We start from the raw sequence: 16166 nt of genomic DNA, 5'->3' as shown, positions 1-16166 counted from the left end.
GGGGGTTAGTGATGAGGAAAAGGATTTTTTTTAAGGAAAAAATCGTCTAAAAAATATTGTTTATGGATAAAATGATGATTTTATAACATTTTGTAACGTTGAGGATGATTTTAATAAGAAAAAAAAAAGTCGAGAACGATTTTGATTTTGACTCAAGACCTTAAGAACGAAAAAAGTACTTAACTCTATAAATAACAATGATACGAAGTGTATATCAAAATTAGTTATTAATATCAAACATATATTAAAATATAAAATATATATTAAAAATAAATTAAATTATATATAAATATATAATAATTAATTTTAAAAGTTAATTCTAATATATAAATAATATTTAATAATTATAATATTGGTTAATAATAATAATAATAATAATAATAATAATAATAATAATAATAATAATAATAATAATAATAATAAAAGAATTGCTTTTATGCTAGAAATGTTTGTATAGCAGTCTAGCCATGACTACCCTTTTAAACCTAAAAAATGAAAAAGAAGTTTTCCATCAGAGAAAATTAAAAACAGAATATCAAAACTAAAATTAAATATCTTAAGTTGTTGATATAGTTATATTAAAATTTTGCTTAAATGTTATGAACTTTTATTGCTACATGCTAGAAGCATCAAATGACACTTTTATAGTTCTTTTATGTAATATCAAATAAAGAAATATTTATATATTTAATTAAGATAAAATTATTAATATTGTTATTCATCTTTTTTGTCCAATATTGAAGGAGAAAAAATTAAGTGAGTCCCATCCATCTTTTTTCCACCATTTATTTATTCTTTTACAAGCTTTCACCTCAACCAAATAATAAAAAAATAGCCATTTTCCTCTCAAGTCTCAAGTTCCTTCTATTCCCACTCTTTCCTTGCATTTTCTTCTCAAAGGAACAGACCCTTTCTTAAGTTTGGGATGAGAGGCCTACATTAAAAAAAGAAGCGTAGTCGTTAGCATAAATCAAAAAATAAAAATATAAGAAAAGAAGAGGAAGAAGAAGTGTAGTTTGGCGTCTTCCCCATGTGTGAATATATAGAATAACTTCAATTCGGTTGACTTATTTCTTGCAACACTATTTGCAGAGTTCAATCAAGCTTCTATCGTCCACTACAAACCCATCATCAAAAGGGTAAAAGACGATTCCGGGTAAGTAGTAATACTATTGTTCCAAAGTCTTTCAGTTTCATCATTATTCATCTTTGGGTTAAAACTTAAAAGTTAACTACAAGAAGATTTAAATTAAAGAGTGTAGGAAAACGATGGTTATATGAGCAAAAGTTTAATCTGATCTCTATCATCATCAGTCCCTAAGTATCGATGGAATTTGATATATTTCAATGTTTTTTCTAGTGCAGTGATTTCTTCATTACACAATTATTTCAAACCAAAAGCAGTATTTATTTGCCTTAATTTGGATTCGTAGGATATATGATCTATGTTATCTAAGAAATTAAAATTGTTAAAAATAGTATTAAAAAAAAATTGGTGCAAAAGAATTGATCTTGAGAGAAAGATAGACAGTTGATAAAATAGTCAAAGTAGGATATTGCAATTTATAGATGTTTTGAATTTACTCATAAATGAATTATTTTGTCAAGATATTATTTTTTGTTGTTTTTTATGATGTCTAAAAATTAATAATTAATTGCTAAAAATGTTAAATCATATGGCACATGCATAAAATTCAAAATAAAATTAATACTTAATTCACCATAAAATTGATCTTTCTTCTTTTTTTTTTTTTTTTTTTGATACATATACTTCAGAGTTCAATCCTATGGCACATGCATCTTTTTCCCGAGTATCTCAGATGGCATATGTTATATTTGTGTGTCTCTTGCTTATTCTGAAACCGAAGGGTGTGGCTTCTTCTTCCGAAAATGCCCTTAAGATAAAGTATGATGTCTTTGTTAGCTTCAGAGGCCCGGACATCCGACGAGGTTTCCTTAGTCATTTGGTTGACGCGCTTTCTAGAAAGAAAATTAACGGCTTTGTAGATGATAAAATTGAGGTAGGAGATGAAATACCAAAATCACTGATTAGAGCAATCAAGGCATCATTAATTTCACTAGTTATATTTTCACCAAACTATTCTTCTTCACGCTGGTGTTTGGAGGAACTTGCAAAAATAGTTGAGTGCAGAGAAAAAGAAGGCCAGTTTGTGCTACCAGTTTTTCTTGACGTAGATCCCTCAGATGTGCGGCATCAAAGAGGATCCTACGGAGACGCATTTATTAAACATGAGAAGAAATATGACTTGGTCAAGGTTCAACGTTGGAGAACTGCTTTACAAAGAGCTGCTAATTTATCTGGATTACATTCAACAAAATACAGGTATGTCATTTTTTATTTTTCTTGAGGGAAAGATTTCAAATACATTCATTTTTCATTTTTTTTAAATCAAACAAAATAAAAAAAATTCATTTCTAAAGTAAACTACCATTTCTACCCACAAAAGTTGAAAACGCTGACATATTTATCCATAGAAAAAGGAAATTATCATTTGTACCCATGAAATATAGATTTCGCATAACAAAATTATCCAAACACTAAAAAATTACCTAAAATCTTTAAATTACCATTATCTTCACCACCACAACACCTCCTTCACCCAATCACATTTCTAACCCTAACCCTCTTCACCCAGCCACCACCCCTCTTTTCCTTTCTAATCTCAAATCCCACCACTACCCTCTTCATCCAGCCACCGCCCGAAGAGGAGATGCGAGCCAGAACCAAGGAAGGGGGAGCTGTCGCCGCCATCGCCCCTTGCTGTTGTCGGCTCCGTCACATCTGTCGCCGCCATTGATTGAGTCTGTCGCTGGTCTGGAAGGAAGAGAGCGCGCAAGAGATCGGAGAAGGAGGAGAGGGCGACGGCGCCGGTGGGTGTCACTGCCACCATCGTCGTCGACGCTGTTCAGTGAGGGAGGAAGAACCGTTTTTTCTCTTTGTTGTTGTTGCTGCTGCTTTATATGAAGAAGATGATGATGGAGGTTGTTGTCATTGTTGTTGCTGCTGCTTTATGTGAAAAAGATGATCATGGAGGTATAGTGGTGGTGGTGGTGATGGTAGTGATGAAGGAAATGAGATGGTGGTAGAATTTGAGATTAGAAAGGAAAAGAAGGGTGGTGGCTGGATGAAGAGGATTAGGGTTAGAAAGGTGATTGGGTGAAGGAGGTAGTGTGGTGGTGAAGATAAGGGTAATTTAGGGATTTTAGGTAATTTTTTAGTGTTTGAATAATTTTGTTATGCAAAATCCATATTTTATAGGTACAAATGATAATTTCCTTTTTCTATGGGTAGATATGTCAGCATTTTCAACTTTCGTGGGTATAAATAGTAGTTTACTCTTCATTTATAAATTAAATCATTTTACTTTTATTTTTTCCCAACTTGAAACACACTGTGTGATTTATTTTAGACTTTTTATAACAGTTGTTCATAGATTATTAGTTAGAGTTATTATTAGGGATGTCAATGGGGTAGGACGGGGGCGGGAGATGCCTCCCTGCTCCTCATTCCCGCCCTCAGATTTGCTCCACATCCCCGTCCCCATTTCCCGCCGTAGGAGAATATTGCTCCCATCCCCATTCCCTACGGGGCCCCATTCCCCGCGGGGACCCCATTCCCCATCTACATAATAATTCTAACTAATTATTAATTTCCATATGAATAGAGCTACAAGTATCTATCTTATACAAAAACTGCAAGATTTTATACAAAAAGTCTAAATGACACGATGGTGACTTCTTTCGAAATAACGCAATGGGGGGACGCAACGACGAGCCAAAGGAAAAAGCAGTGGACGAGGTGGGAGACGCGGCAACAGAGAGGAGAATAGACACGACGGCAGAGTTACAAAAAGGAACGCCGCAAATAGAAATTACGACGTGGTAAGGGTGATGACACGGTGAGGTGTGACGATGCGGTGAGAAGGGTGACAAGGAGGTGGCTGCAGAGAGGTTGAATGGAGTATGGACAACTTTAGGGATCTCTGAATTGAAGAGGGGTTATGCAAATAAAGATTAGGAGTTTTGGGTTTCTATATATATGTGTGTGTGAGAAATGACTAAAAAACATATATGAGAAATAAACTATTAAGGATAATTCAAGGAATTCATAAATTTCGGGCAATAGCGGGGACGGGGCGGGGATCCCCGCTCGGGTCCCCGCGCCTGCTTCGGGAGAATTTTGTCCCCTACCCCCATCCCCACGAAAAAAATTCTCCACAATCGGATCTCCATTCGGGGCAGTCCCCGCAGGAATCCCCGCGTCTCAGAAAATTTTGCCATCCCTAATTATTATTATTAAAAAAAGATTATTTTTTAATAAATACATTAGCTTTTTTCCTTACCGTATTTCCCAACTTAATAGTTTAAGCACTAAAACGGTCACGGATCGAAATACTATTTAATAATTTGTCACTAATTAATAAATTGCTACATGTACAAGATGCAATTCAAATCCTAAATATTTATGTAAACTGATCAGTAAATTAATCATTAGATTAATCGAAATTGATTAATAAATACACTAGCTAACTTCTACTCTTAGACATAATAAAAATTGAAAATTGTTAGGCGTCTAACCATTTTTTAAACCAAATTTTTAACCAATTTTTTGCGCACTTCTTCTTTTTCGTACACAGGTGAGTACTTCTTCTGCTTCTTCTTTTGTGCCCTTCTTTCTTTAACATTGTTATCATCGTCGCTGCCACCACCGTTGTCTTCTTTTTTATGTTGTTGTTATTTAATTTTTTTTTCTTATTTTTTTCCTCATCCTCTTATATTATCATAATGTTCTACCTCGTTATCATCTTCTTCTTCTCGTATAAAAATTCAAAAAACTATAGCACATATAAATTGTGTTCTATATGCAAAAATTTATATATTGTATTAATAAAATCAGCACAACGCATAAATTTTGGTGTACAAAAATCTTAGTACATAACATAGAAATTTTTGGAAGACTACATACCCAAACCATTGACTCATCCAACTAACAAAATATATTTTTGGCAAAAATTTTTGTATTATGCGCCAAAATTTATATGCTATATGCAAATATTTGTGTTATATTTGTATATTGTACCAATAAAATATGTATAACACATAAATTTTAGTGTGTAACATAAAAATTTTGGTGCATAACATAAAAATTTTAATGTGCAGTACATAAATTTTTTGAGGACTACATACTAGGATTATTGACTCATCCAACTAATAAAATACATTTGCAATAAAAATTTGTGTTATATACAAAAATTTGTATACTACATCGATAATGTTGTATTATGTACAAAATTTTTTGTGCTATACTTTAAAAATTTATGTGTGCCACATTAAAGTGCAAAAAAGTAAAAATAATAACATATGCATGCATTTTTTTAAGGAAAAATATAGGTAGACAATAAAAATACTAAATAATGTGAAGTTGGATGTTCATTTCACTATGTATACAGATGATTATTTTAATATTAAAATTTAGGTAAATAATTTAAAAGTGTAGTGTATTTTTATTTGATTAGTAGTTGTTCATATTGTTCAAAAAAATTATTGTTTACCTAGCACTCTCCTTTTTTTAATTAGTCTTGCACCAACTTATTTGAAGTTAATTACAAAAACAGTTATATATATAACATTACTCATAAAAAATTTATCATACTATTTATTTAAATTCATATATAATATAATCCTAAATGTACACAATAATTAAATAATTACTATCGAGTAAATAGTAAAAATAATCTCTCAAAATTTATCCATTAATTGAGCCGATCCTTTAAATTTTCATGAATTTCATTTTCCCATATGTAAAATCAAAACTATCAATCCCTACTTTGTTGGTCTGATCCTTTGCAATTTTAAGGATTTTACTCTTACATTTAAGTTTTTTATCTGATATAACATATAATTAATAAAGGAAAAAAATATATACTTTATGACATCCCTTTATATCCAAAATTACTAAGGCAAAAAACTCTGAAAATATTGTCATTCAATACATCTTCCTTGTTTTTTAGGAATGACTATGGGCTCCTTGAAGCAATCATCAAACATCTGATAAAGAGATTGAATCATGAGCAGAAATATATCTCAAGAGGGCTTATTGGAATTGGCAAATCAATTGCACTCTTAGAGTCAGAATTGAATCCGGAGTTAGGAGACGTGCGTGCTTTGGGAATTTGGGGAATGGGGGGCTTGGGTAAGACAACTCTTGCATGGGAAGTGTTTAACAGCGTAAACTCACAGTACGAAGGTTCTTGTTTTCTGGGAAATGTAAGGGAAAGTTCAGCCAGGGAAGGAATATTTTCTTTGAAGAGCAAACTTTATTCTGAACTCATAGGTGAACCAGACTTAAAAATTGATAGCTCAAATGGATTGCCCCCTTTTCTTGAGAAAAGACTTGGTCGAATGAAGGTAATCATTGTTCTAGACGATGTCAATGATTTTCGGCAACTGAAAATACTATTTGGAACAAGGGAACAATTTGGACCAGGTAGTAGAATCATTGTAACATCCAGAGATAAGCAAGTGCTCCATACAGAAGTTGATTTTATCTACGAAGTTAAGCCATTACAAGTTGATGAGGCGCTTCGACTTTTCAATTCGATTGCCTTCAAACATGAACATCGTGATCTTGAGATGGAATTTCATGAGCAATCAAAAAAGGTGATCGAGTATGCCAAAGGTGTTCCATTAGTCCTTGAAGTTCTGGGACACCATGTCCATGGAAAAGGGAAAGAAATATGGGAAAGCCTGTTAGAGAAGCTTAAAAATATGCCAGACAAAGAGGTCCATAATGTGATGAAACTCAGTTATGATGATCTTGATCGCCATGAGAAAAAGATATTCTTGGATATTGCTTGTTTTTTTAAATGGTTACATGTGACAGAGGATTATATAAAACTACTTTTGAAGGATGAGATCAATTCTGTGGCTTTTGTGTTAGAAAGGTTAAAAGATAAAGCCCTCATAACTGTTTCTGAAAGAACTATTGTATCGATGCATGACATTATTCAAGAAACAGCATACGAGATTGTTCGTCAAGAATCTATTGAAGACCCTGGAAAACGAAGCCGATTATGGGGTTCTAATGACATTTATCAAGTGCTAAGAGGTGATAAGGTATATGTCATAATTTGGGTCGGATTCTTTATGGTAATGTTTTTTATTTCTAACATTTTTTAAAATTATTTCTAATATTTAATTTACTAAATTTCATTCTCAATATTTAAAATAAATTTCAATTTTCACCTTTAATGTCCTTGTAAAACTAAATTGAGGAGAAAAAAGCTAAATCGAAAGAAAGTTTACATCTTATCTTATTTTATGTTATCTTAAATCAATTTAGCTTTTCCAGTGTCATTTTTAATTTTTCATTGTTTATTTAAGAGGTCAATTTCCTTTGAGAGTAGGGCATATTGTATAAGAGTAATATTAGGAAAAATTTTGATAAGGATTGAATTAAATGTGATAAGGATAGCATTAAAATTTATTTCAAAAGTTAAGAATAAAATTAAGAATTTAATTTTAATGCATTGACAATGTAAAATAATTTTATACGTATATTTAATTACGTAATGTCATATCAATAAAAATAACTACTTTTCACATTAACTACGTAAATAATTATCGAAAAGAACAGATGTGATTATAAAATTGTATAAAATACTTGACATTATAAGTGCATCAAAACTAAACTCTAAAATTAAATTAAATTATATATTAGAAACTAAAGCATACTTTATTTGTCAAATATTTTTCTTTCTTTCAGAAAAAGGTAAAAATTATTTTTATAAAATTCTAAAGATATTTGTGATAACATTTTTTAGAAAATAATTTTGATAAAATTTGAAAACAAATTCTTTAAGTTTAAAAAAGCAATATATAACTTTTAAAAGAAATATAAAAAAATTGACTCTAGAAAATGTGATTTCGATGGGGACCTGACATTTTTGTAACCAGCAATTTGTGAACCAAGCAGTGACCGGACAAAGATTACGGTTTTGGATTACTATTGTAAAGAAGAAAACAATGTTGGTCGATTATTAACCGAAAAAAGTTTATTACCGATTTTTCCTAAGAAGAATAGGTGTGTAAATGTATATATTACCAAAAGGCAAACTTTTTCTTTTCCAATAAAAAGTTTGTTTCGAAAAAATTGTTACTTTTTTTTATGGGAAAAAAATTGTTACTTTTTAAAAAGCCGAATATATTCTAAAGTTAATTTTAAAGAGGATTTTATTTTTTGAATGATATATGGTATAAAATATTTGCAATATTTGTAGGGGAGTGAAGCCATTAGAAGCATCTCCGCCAAGTTGCCATTGCTTAATAAGAAGCTGCAGCTAAGCCCTCAAGTATTTGCAAAGATGAGCAACCTACACTTTTTGGAACTTTTAGCTCCTTACACGTGTCCTTCTTATTTCCCACAAGATCAGATGAGTTTGTATTTTCCTGAAGGGCTTGAGTCTTTGCCTAATGAACTAAGGTTTCTTCTTTGGATGCACTACCCTATGGAAGCCTTGCCAACTCAGTTTTCGGCTGAAAATCTTCAAATACTCTCCTTGCCCGTTAACCGAGTGAAAAAACTTTGGCATCAAGAGCAGGTAACAAGCAAACATGCTAGTCTTTTATAATTTCAAATCCATGGATAGAAACATAGCCAAATAAGGTTTTATTAACATGAATGTCCTTATATTTTCATCCAAATTTACAATGAACTTTTTTGAATTTCAAATTTCTACAGTATATATTCTGTATTTAATCATTCTCACTTTATATTTATACAATGAATTATCAAGTATAAAAATTAAGAATAAATTAAACTTATATTTCTATGATTAAAAGTTTAGAATCTATCATGAATGAACGAAATTAATTTTTTAATTTTAAATAATAAATGATGCTAGATAACCAATAACTTTTTTGAATGAACAACTACCAATTAAATCAAAACACACTACACTTCTAAATTATTTACATAAATCTTAATATTAGAATAACTATACGCACACCTAGTGAAATAAACATCCAATATATTCATTATTCACATTGTTTAGTATTTTCATTATTTACCTATACTTTTTCATAATAAAAATATCAAAACATTAATTTCATTCATTAATGCAACAGTCAATATTCCAAACTTTGAGAAAACTCCAAAATAGCCCTGACAATTACCTCAAAAGACAACAAGGTCCTTGACAAAAAAAAAAAACTTCAATCCGGTCCCTGACAATTACCTCGAAAGGACAACGAGGTTCCTGTGAAAAAAAATCAATGTTGATTTTTTTGGCACAGGGGCTAATCAGTCCCAAAAAAAAATATCAGGGATCGGATTAGATATTTTTTTTTTGGAGGCCTGGTTGTCCTTTCGAGATAATTGTCAGGATCAGATGTGGTATTCACTCTTTAAATTTACATATATATACTAGTTTCTCTATGCATAAAATCTTGTATTTTATGATTCTATCATCACGACAAAGAAAAAGAATAAAACAAAAGTAAAACTCAAATCAATTTAAAAAAAAAAATTAGTTGAATATTTTAGTTTTCAAAAAAAATTTAACTATTAAATTAACTCTCTACTTTTTTTTGTTAAATAAATTAGTCTTCATCATTATTTGATAAAGAATTAAAGACATAAAAGTCTCTAAAAGTTTTTTAAAGTTTCAAATCAGTTCTTATATGTAGACGAGTAATTTAATATGAAGAATGATTTATCTACAAAATAAATTTAAAGATTAACTTTGTAATTAAATTTGTTGGAGTCTAAAATATTTGACAAAATAATTTTAAGAATTAATTTGGAATATTACATAAAACATAAAAGGTAAATTCGGTTTTATTCACTAAAATTTAGAGTAAATCTTAATTTCATATCGGATGTTTAAAATATTATATTTTTTTTCTAACTAAAATAAAAAAAAATTTCTAAAAAATACCATTTTTCTATTATTGTTGTTTACTACTTAATCACTTATTCTTTTATCAAGTTTATTCTTAGATCACTATTGATACTCCTTTGACTATTATAATTATAATAATTGTGATAGTTAAAAAAAATTAATTTTGACAAAAAAATAAAAAAGTATGATAATATAAAGCTTTTAAGACAAAATAAATATTTTAAATATTAAAAATAAAATTAGAACTTTGTTAAATGTTTAAAACTAAATATTTTTGGTAAAAATAAAATATATACACTACTTTTTTCTCATTGTACAAGAGTAAGATGTGACGTGAGTAAAAACATGTGCACTGTTCCACTAACATATTAGCAATATATTAGAATAAAAAAAAATAGCAATACATTATACAGTCAGGACAGTGGATATTCATGAAATATCTCATCCATTGTTAAATATTTCAATAATGTTTGAAAAAAAAGTTTAAAATAATCTAAATTTATTTTAAGAAAAGTATAGATAGACAATAAAAATATTAAATAATGTGAACAATGGATATATCAAATGTTCAATTTACTATATGTGTGGATAGTTATCCTAATATTAAGATTTATGTGGGTAATTTGGAGGTGTATACTTTATTGGGTCAATTTTAGATTCTATTGTTTAATAAAAGTTATTGTCTACCTAGCAAAGGATAATGACTTTTGTGAATAATCTACTTAAATTATCTACTTAAATCTTAATATTAAGATAACTATCTACACATATAATGAATTCAACATCCGATATACTCATTATACATATTGTTTAGTATACTTTTCCATATTTTAACTGTAGTTTAAATTAGAGATTTAGTTGAAAACTTTTTCACAATGAAGGAACTCGATTAGAAATTTTTTAAATACGAGTAACTAAAAAATAGAGTGAAACTATGTATGTAATGATTACTGATGAAATCTTCATTTGTTAAGTGTTACAGAATCTTCGAAGTTTAAAGAGAGTTAGCCTTCTATGTTCCAATCAATTAACAGAGTCACCAGACTTTTCAAATGCAACAAATCTTGAAGTGCTTAATCTCGGTTGGAGTTCAAAGTTGATTCACGTACATCCATCTGTTTTCTCTTTAGAGAAGCTCACGACTTTGTACCTTGCAAACTGCGTTTCCCTTACAAGCCTTATAAGTGATACTCATTTAAGGTCCCTTCGCTCTCTCTATCTCGATGGCTGCACAGCACTGAAGGAATTTTCTGTTATTTCAATGAATATGGTAAAGCTGTATTTAGATCACACAGGGATCAAACAACTGCCTGCATCTATTGGAATTCAAAGCAAACTTGAAGTGCTAAGTGTAGCAAACAGTACTATTGAGTACTTGCCTGAAAGCATTAAGCACCTCTTGAGGCTGAGAAGCTTAAATTTAAGGGATTGCAGGGAGCTTCAAACTCTACCGGAGCTTCCCCCTAACATCGAAGACCTAAATGTTGAAGGTTGCATATCACTGAAGACCGTGTTGTTCCCTGTGACTGTAGCTGAACAAATGAAGGAAGAAAGGAAAAAGGTCGCATTATGGAATTGTGTGGCATTGGATCAACACTCTCTTGAGGCTATTGGCTTGAATGCACAAATCAACATCTTGAAATTTGCACATCAACATTTGTCCAGACTTGAAAGTGACAGTTACCAAGATTATGATGCTGATGGAGCCACCTATGTGTATCCGGGAAGCAGAATTCCGAAGTGGTTGTTGCACAGAACAATTGGCGATCACATAACCATTGATGTCCCATTTGGTCTGCCTTCCAATCAGTTAGGCTTCATTTTTGCTTTCATTGTTCCGAAAGTTGCATCTGAAGGTTTGTTTTTAAACTTTAGCCTCAGTGTGGGTGATGATGAGGATGAAGGGAACAGTATCAAGTTGCGCTTGCCTAGGCCAGGTCAAGAAATTGCATCGGACCACGTGTATCTGATGTATGACGTGGCATGCTCTAACTACCTAAGTAGTAAAGCCAAATCTCAGGCACAGTTTAAAATTAAGGTTAGTGTGGCATCAGAGTACACGCCGTTGCTATTGAAAGGATTGGGGGTCAGCCTTGTCATTGTGGCAGAATATCAGAGTTTCGTTCAACAAATGAAATGGCTTGACACAACTTCAATAACAAGAGAAACGGATTCATATAATTGTGAACTTCGATATCAGAATTGTTCTCTTGAATTTGGGAAATTCTATGGTACCCAGTGCTTATTTCAACAACATGTGCACGCGCTTGGAGCAGGCCAAGGAGGGGTGTATTAGTTAAGTGTTTGAAATAGAGTGAAGTTGGATCAGTGTATTATAAATTTAAATTTTGTAGCAAATAGAAAAGGTAATTTGGATGAAGGAATAATTTAGATGAATAGTTGAAAAAAATTAATAGAATTTATTATTGATAGGTTAAAAAAAGAGTATAAAAATATTTTAATAACTTAATATGTTTTTCACTTATTTAATTACAATGAATTTTATGATAGTCTATCTATAAGCATTATACATCACATGTAACTTAAAATTTTTAGATAATTCTTTCGATATACTTTTTAGATATTATTTTAGTAAATATTTCTAATAATTACTTTATATACTTATTTAATTTTTAAATTTTTACATCATAATATCTAAATACTTATACTTTTTAAACAAAGCCACGAGAATTTTAGAGATTTATGCAAAAGTGAAGCATAATTAATAGCGTGTCACTTATGCAGTGTTCCGGCATAATTAATAGCGTGTCACTTATGCAGTGTTCCGACAACAACCGAATGTTTAGTAAAGGCGCAACTTCTTCTTTCTTTTTTTTTTTTTCTTTTTTTTTTTCAAGCAGTTGTTTCAGCAAAACGGAGCATCTACTTACTTTGTTAGTGAACATCTAAGAGAGCAGAAACTAACTTTCTGAATTTGACATTTGGAGCAATAAAAGGAGCAGAAACTTCTGCAAATAGTCCTTTTATTTTGTGTTTACTTATTCCATTGCCATTGTTTTTACCTTTTGCTGTTGATTGCATAACTGGTTTTACGAAGATAGTCAATGATCACATTTGATAACAAATTCAATAGAGCTTAGCTTACATAAGAAGGTTTTTAAGAACCTTGGGTACAAGCTCCATAATAGTTTACTAAAGGATTTGGATCCTCTAAAGGGATTTGGATCCTCTAAAGTTTGAATTTCACTTTAGAGAGGAAAGTGTGATCTCTCACCATTGACTAAATATTGGTGCTATTTATGTGGAGTGTTAGGCTTGTGTGTTAAAGCCTTAAAGGTGGGTGTCTAAGGACTTGTAATTTAATAATTCTTGGGTAGACTCTATTATTTTTAATATATAATTTTTTTTTTATGGTTGCACCAAACGGTAATATTAGAAAGACAAAAAACAACCAGTCTAATCAATCTAAACAGGTATATTAAATAAAGTTAAAAATAATAAATTTTGACAGTTTTTAGTTAATATTTTTTATTATTAAACATTTTCGATTACCTTTCTAACAACATATTGAACATGATCCTTCATTTAACTAATTAATCCAAAATATTTATTTGCACATGGTAAAAAAAATATGTAGAATTAGTGATTTTGCCCGTAATGTTACGGGAATATAAAATTTGTAAAGTTACATCAATTTTATTCTAATATTATAGATTATGATAGAAAAAATTATAATATTAAACTATTTTTATAAAATAATCATAGGAGGCAAAAATTTCCGTCAACTAAAAAGATCAGGGTCTCTATAAATAAAAAAATCAAATAATAATTTTTTTTAGTTATTATTTTCATGTGAAAGAGTTTAATTTTTTATTAACAATTAATTTTAACATTCACTATCTAAAATTTAAAAGATTTTAATTTGTATATTTTTACATTTGATTAGATGTTAAGTCTGTTATACAAATAAAAATAATTAATTTTCATACTTATTATTTAAAAATATTTTTTTCTCTCTATATATGTAAAAATATAACTAGATATTAGTTTAAAAAAATTTATATTGATAATTATAAGATTGACTCATAATTGAATCTTGATTTTAATTATTAATTACAATATTAGTATTCTTTCTAAATGATATATGATAAATATTTAAAAGAAGAGAAGTAAAAATATAAATTAGAAAGATAAGAGGTCAATATCTAAAACTAAATAAAAAAACTAAAAAAATTACATATAATAATATATTTTTTCATGTGAATAATATTATGGGATTATTTTTAATTATATTTAATTATAAATTTAATATATTTTTTTATAATTTTATGAATTTATTTGAATTATATTATTTTATTAATTTTAGTTTTTCTAGAATAGAAAAGTTGTAACACCATACCATACAGAGCTTTACGCTAAGTCGTAAATCAATAGTGGCGAGGCATTACGACACCTAAAAAAAATACATACATAATATTTAAAGAAATGATATAACTAGGAGCTTGTGAAAAAAAATTTAAACAATTGAAAGTTGTTAAATACACTCGAACCACATTAATGCAAGTGATCACCATATACAAAAGCAAAATATATATATATATATATATATATATATATATATATATATATATATAAGATTTTGAATAATTTACATAATAAGTACTAGCTTCAATCTGCGAAGAAAATGCCAGTTAGAATATTATAAAACTCACAAGTGTACAAAAGAATATCATGTGTTTTTAAATTACAAACTTCTAAGAGGAAATATACAATGACATGTTCAAAAGTGGAGAAAAGTACTAAGTATTGAAGGTTGTAGAAGGCTTAGAGAAGGGAGGTTGAATCTATGACTTTCTTTCGCTTTAATGAAATAATCCTTTTAAAACAAGCTTTCAGTCTGAATTTGTTTGAACTCAGCAGCGAAAATTTATGAGACAATTTCATTTTGTCTCATGAATATCAGAAAATAGAACAAAGAAGAAACGAGAGAAGCTGACACCATCATGTATCCTGGTTCAGTTGCCTTGTGCAATGCAACCTACATCCAGTCTCCACCATAACAGTGATGAAATTTCCACTATAGTTAAAGTATTACATACACCAATTCCACAAAATTGACACAGTCATTCCACTCTCAAGTTCTAACCTAACTTGACTTGGCTATACTAATACCTAACTCTTCACTCTTAGTGCTTACCCAACTAAGAAAGGGATACCTCACTGGTACAAGATACAAGACACAAAACCAACCTAAAGAAATCTGAAATCACTCTAGGCTTTTCACTCAACTGTTTCACTTAGCCTTTTAACTCTCATTGGCTTTTACTTGAGCTCTCTCTTTATGCCTTTTCACACTCAAGAAATTATAGAAAGATAAACATTAAAAAGAAAAATACAATCTGTAAAACATGAAGGAGATTAATGCTTCAACAGCCTTTTTGTTATGTGATGAATCAGATTTGCTTGCCTATGATTTAGTTCCTCATTCTGGCAGAATGCTCCTTTAATTAGGAAATACTGTCCAAGTTGATGAACTTCTTCAGAGAACTCTTCTCAGAACATAAACCTCAAAATGCTGGTTCTTTTTCCTTGTCTTCAGAATAATGAACAAATTTTCTTTTGTATCTCCTTGCATGTTATTGAGTTGCTCTCTCCTAAGTTAACTTCTTGAGCTGTGTGCTACCAACTTACTACATCACTTTTTCAGTTAATCCCTAAATTAGAAATTTAGGTCTGACTTTCTCTTACTTGACCGAAAGCCTCAGAGAAGCATTTAAGAACAGTATTTCAATGGCAATCCCACATCTGAACCCTTGAGATACTACTTTGTCCCCAAGAAACAAATTTGACCATTGATTTACAGCAGTGGTGAACAGAGATCACTTTCTTCATTTATCTCAATTTAGAGTAGCAGAGAATTTGAGAAGAAGAGAAGAAAATTGGATGCATGCAAAGGGAAATAAATCACCTTTAGCTTCAGACTTAGCTTGATATGGTTTAATTTTTGGTGATTAGACTTTTGCTTTTTGGATTGAGCTTTCTCTTTCTTTCTTCTTCGATGAATGGCTTAGGGACAAAGTTCTCTCTATCTTCTCTGAGTTCTGACCGAATGAAAAAGGTGAACGTTGCTTTAGTGGAAGCAATTTGGAGGGATTGGCTTGAGAAATGAATTCGGGCTTGGGTTGGTTCTTTTCTAGTTCGGCCCATTTGAATTCCTTGCTTTGTTTTCTTTAGGCTTCCATTGTTTTGACAGCCCACCAGCAGATTCATTTTATTTCATAT

The 16166-nt window shown here is 30.2% G+C and overlaps 1 protein-coding gene across 2 annotated transcripts; it reads left to right on the top strand.

Annotated features, from left to right (window-relative positions):
- Positions 1–799: 799 nt before the first annotated feature.
- Positions 800–12368, top strand: LOC107619288 (disease resistance protein RML1A). Of its 2 annotated transcripts, XM_016321544.3 has the most exons (5): positions 800–1156; positions 1777–2344; positions 6033–7137; positions 8301–8621; positions 10906–12368. In XM_016321544.3, the coding sequence occupies exons 2-5, from the start codon at positions 1788–1790 to the stop codon at positions 12217–12219; spliced, it is 3297 nt and encodes a 1098-aa protein (XP_016177030.1). In that variant the 5' UTR covers positions 800–1156; positions 1777–1787; the 3' UTR covers positions 12220–12368. The 2 variants fall into 2 exon arrangements, with proteins under 2 accessions (XP_016177030.1, XP_088354274.1); XM_088498148.1 differs by lacking the exon at positions 1777–2344 and having other exon boundaries at positions 869–1156.
- The last annotated feature ends 3798 nt before the right edge of the window (positions 12369–16166 follow it).

The sequence above is a fragment of the Arachis ipaensis genome, chromosome B9 (assembly GCF_059453495.1).
Source record: "Arachis ipaensis isolate K30076 ecotype BB chromosome B9, ASM5945349v1, whole genome shotgun sequence".
Taxonomy (NCBI): domain Eukaryota; kingdom Viridiplantae; phylum Streptophyta; class Magnoliopsida; order Fabales; family Fabaceae; genus Arachis; species Arachis ipaensis.
This window is presented reverse-complemented; position numbering and strand designations above follow the sequence as displayed.

Excerpts from the sequence above, each read along its gene's own strand:
- LOC107619288 (XM_016321544.3), top strand. The coding sequence starts at position 1,788 with ATGGCACATGCATCTTTTTCCCGAGTATCTCAGATGGCATATGTTATA. Across the intron at positions 2,345-6,032 it reads TTACATTCAACAAAATACAG|GAATGACTATGGGCTCCTTG; the intron begins GTATGTCATTTT and ends CTTGTTTTTTAG. Across the intron at positions 7,138-8,300 it reads AAGTGCTAAGAGGTGATAAG|GGGAGTGAAGCCATTAGAAG; the intron begins GTATATGTCATA and ends CAATATTTGTAG.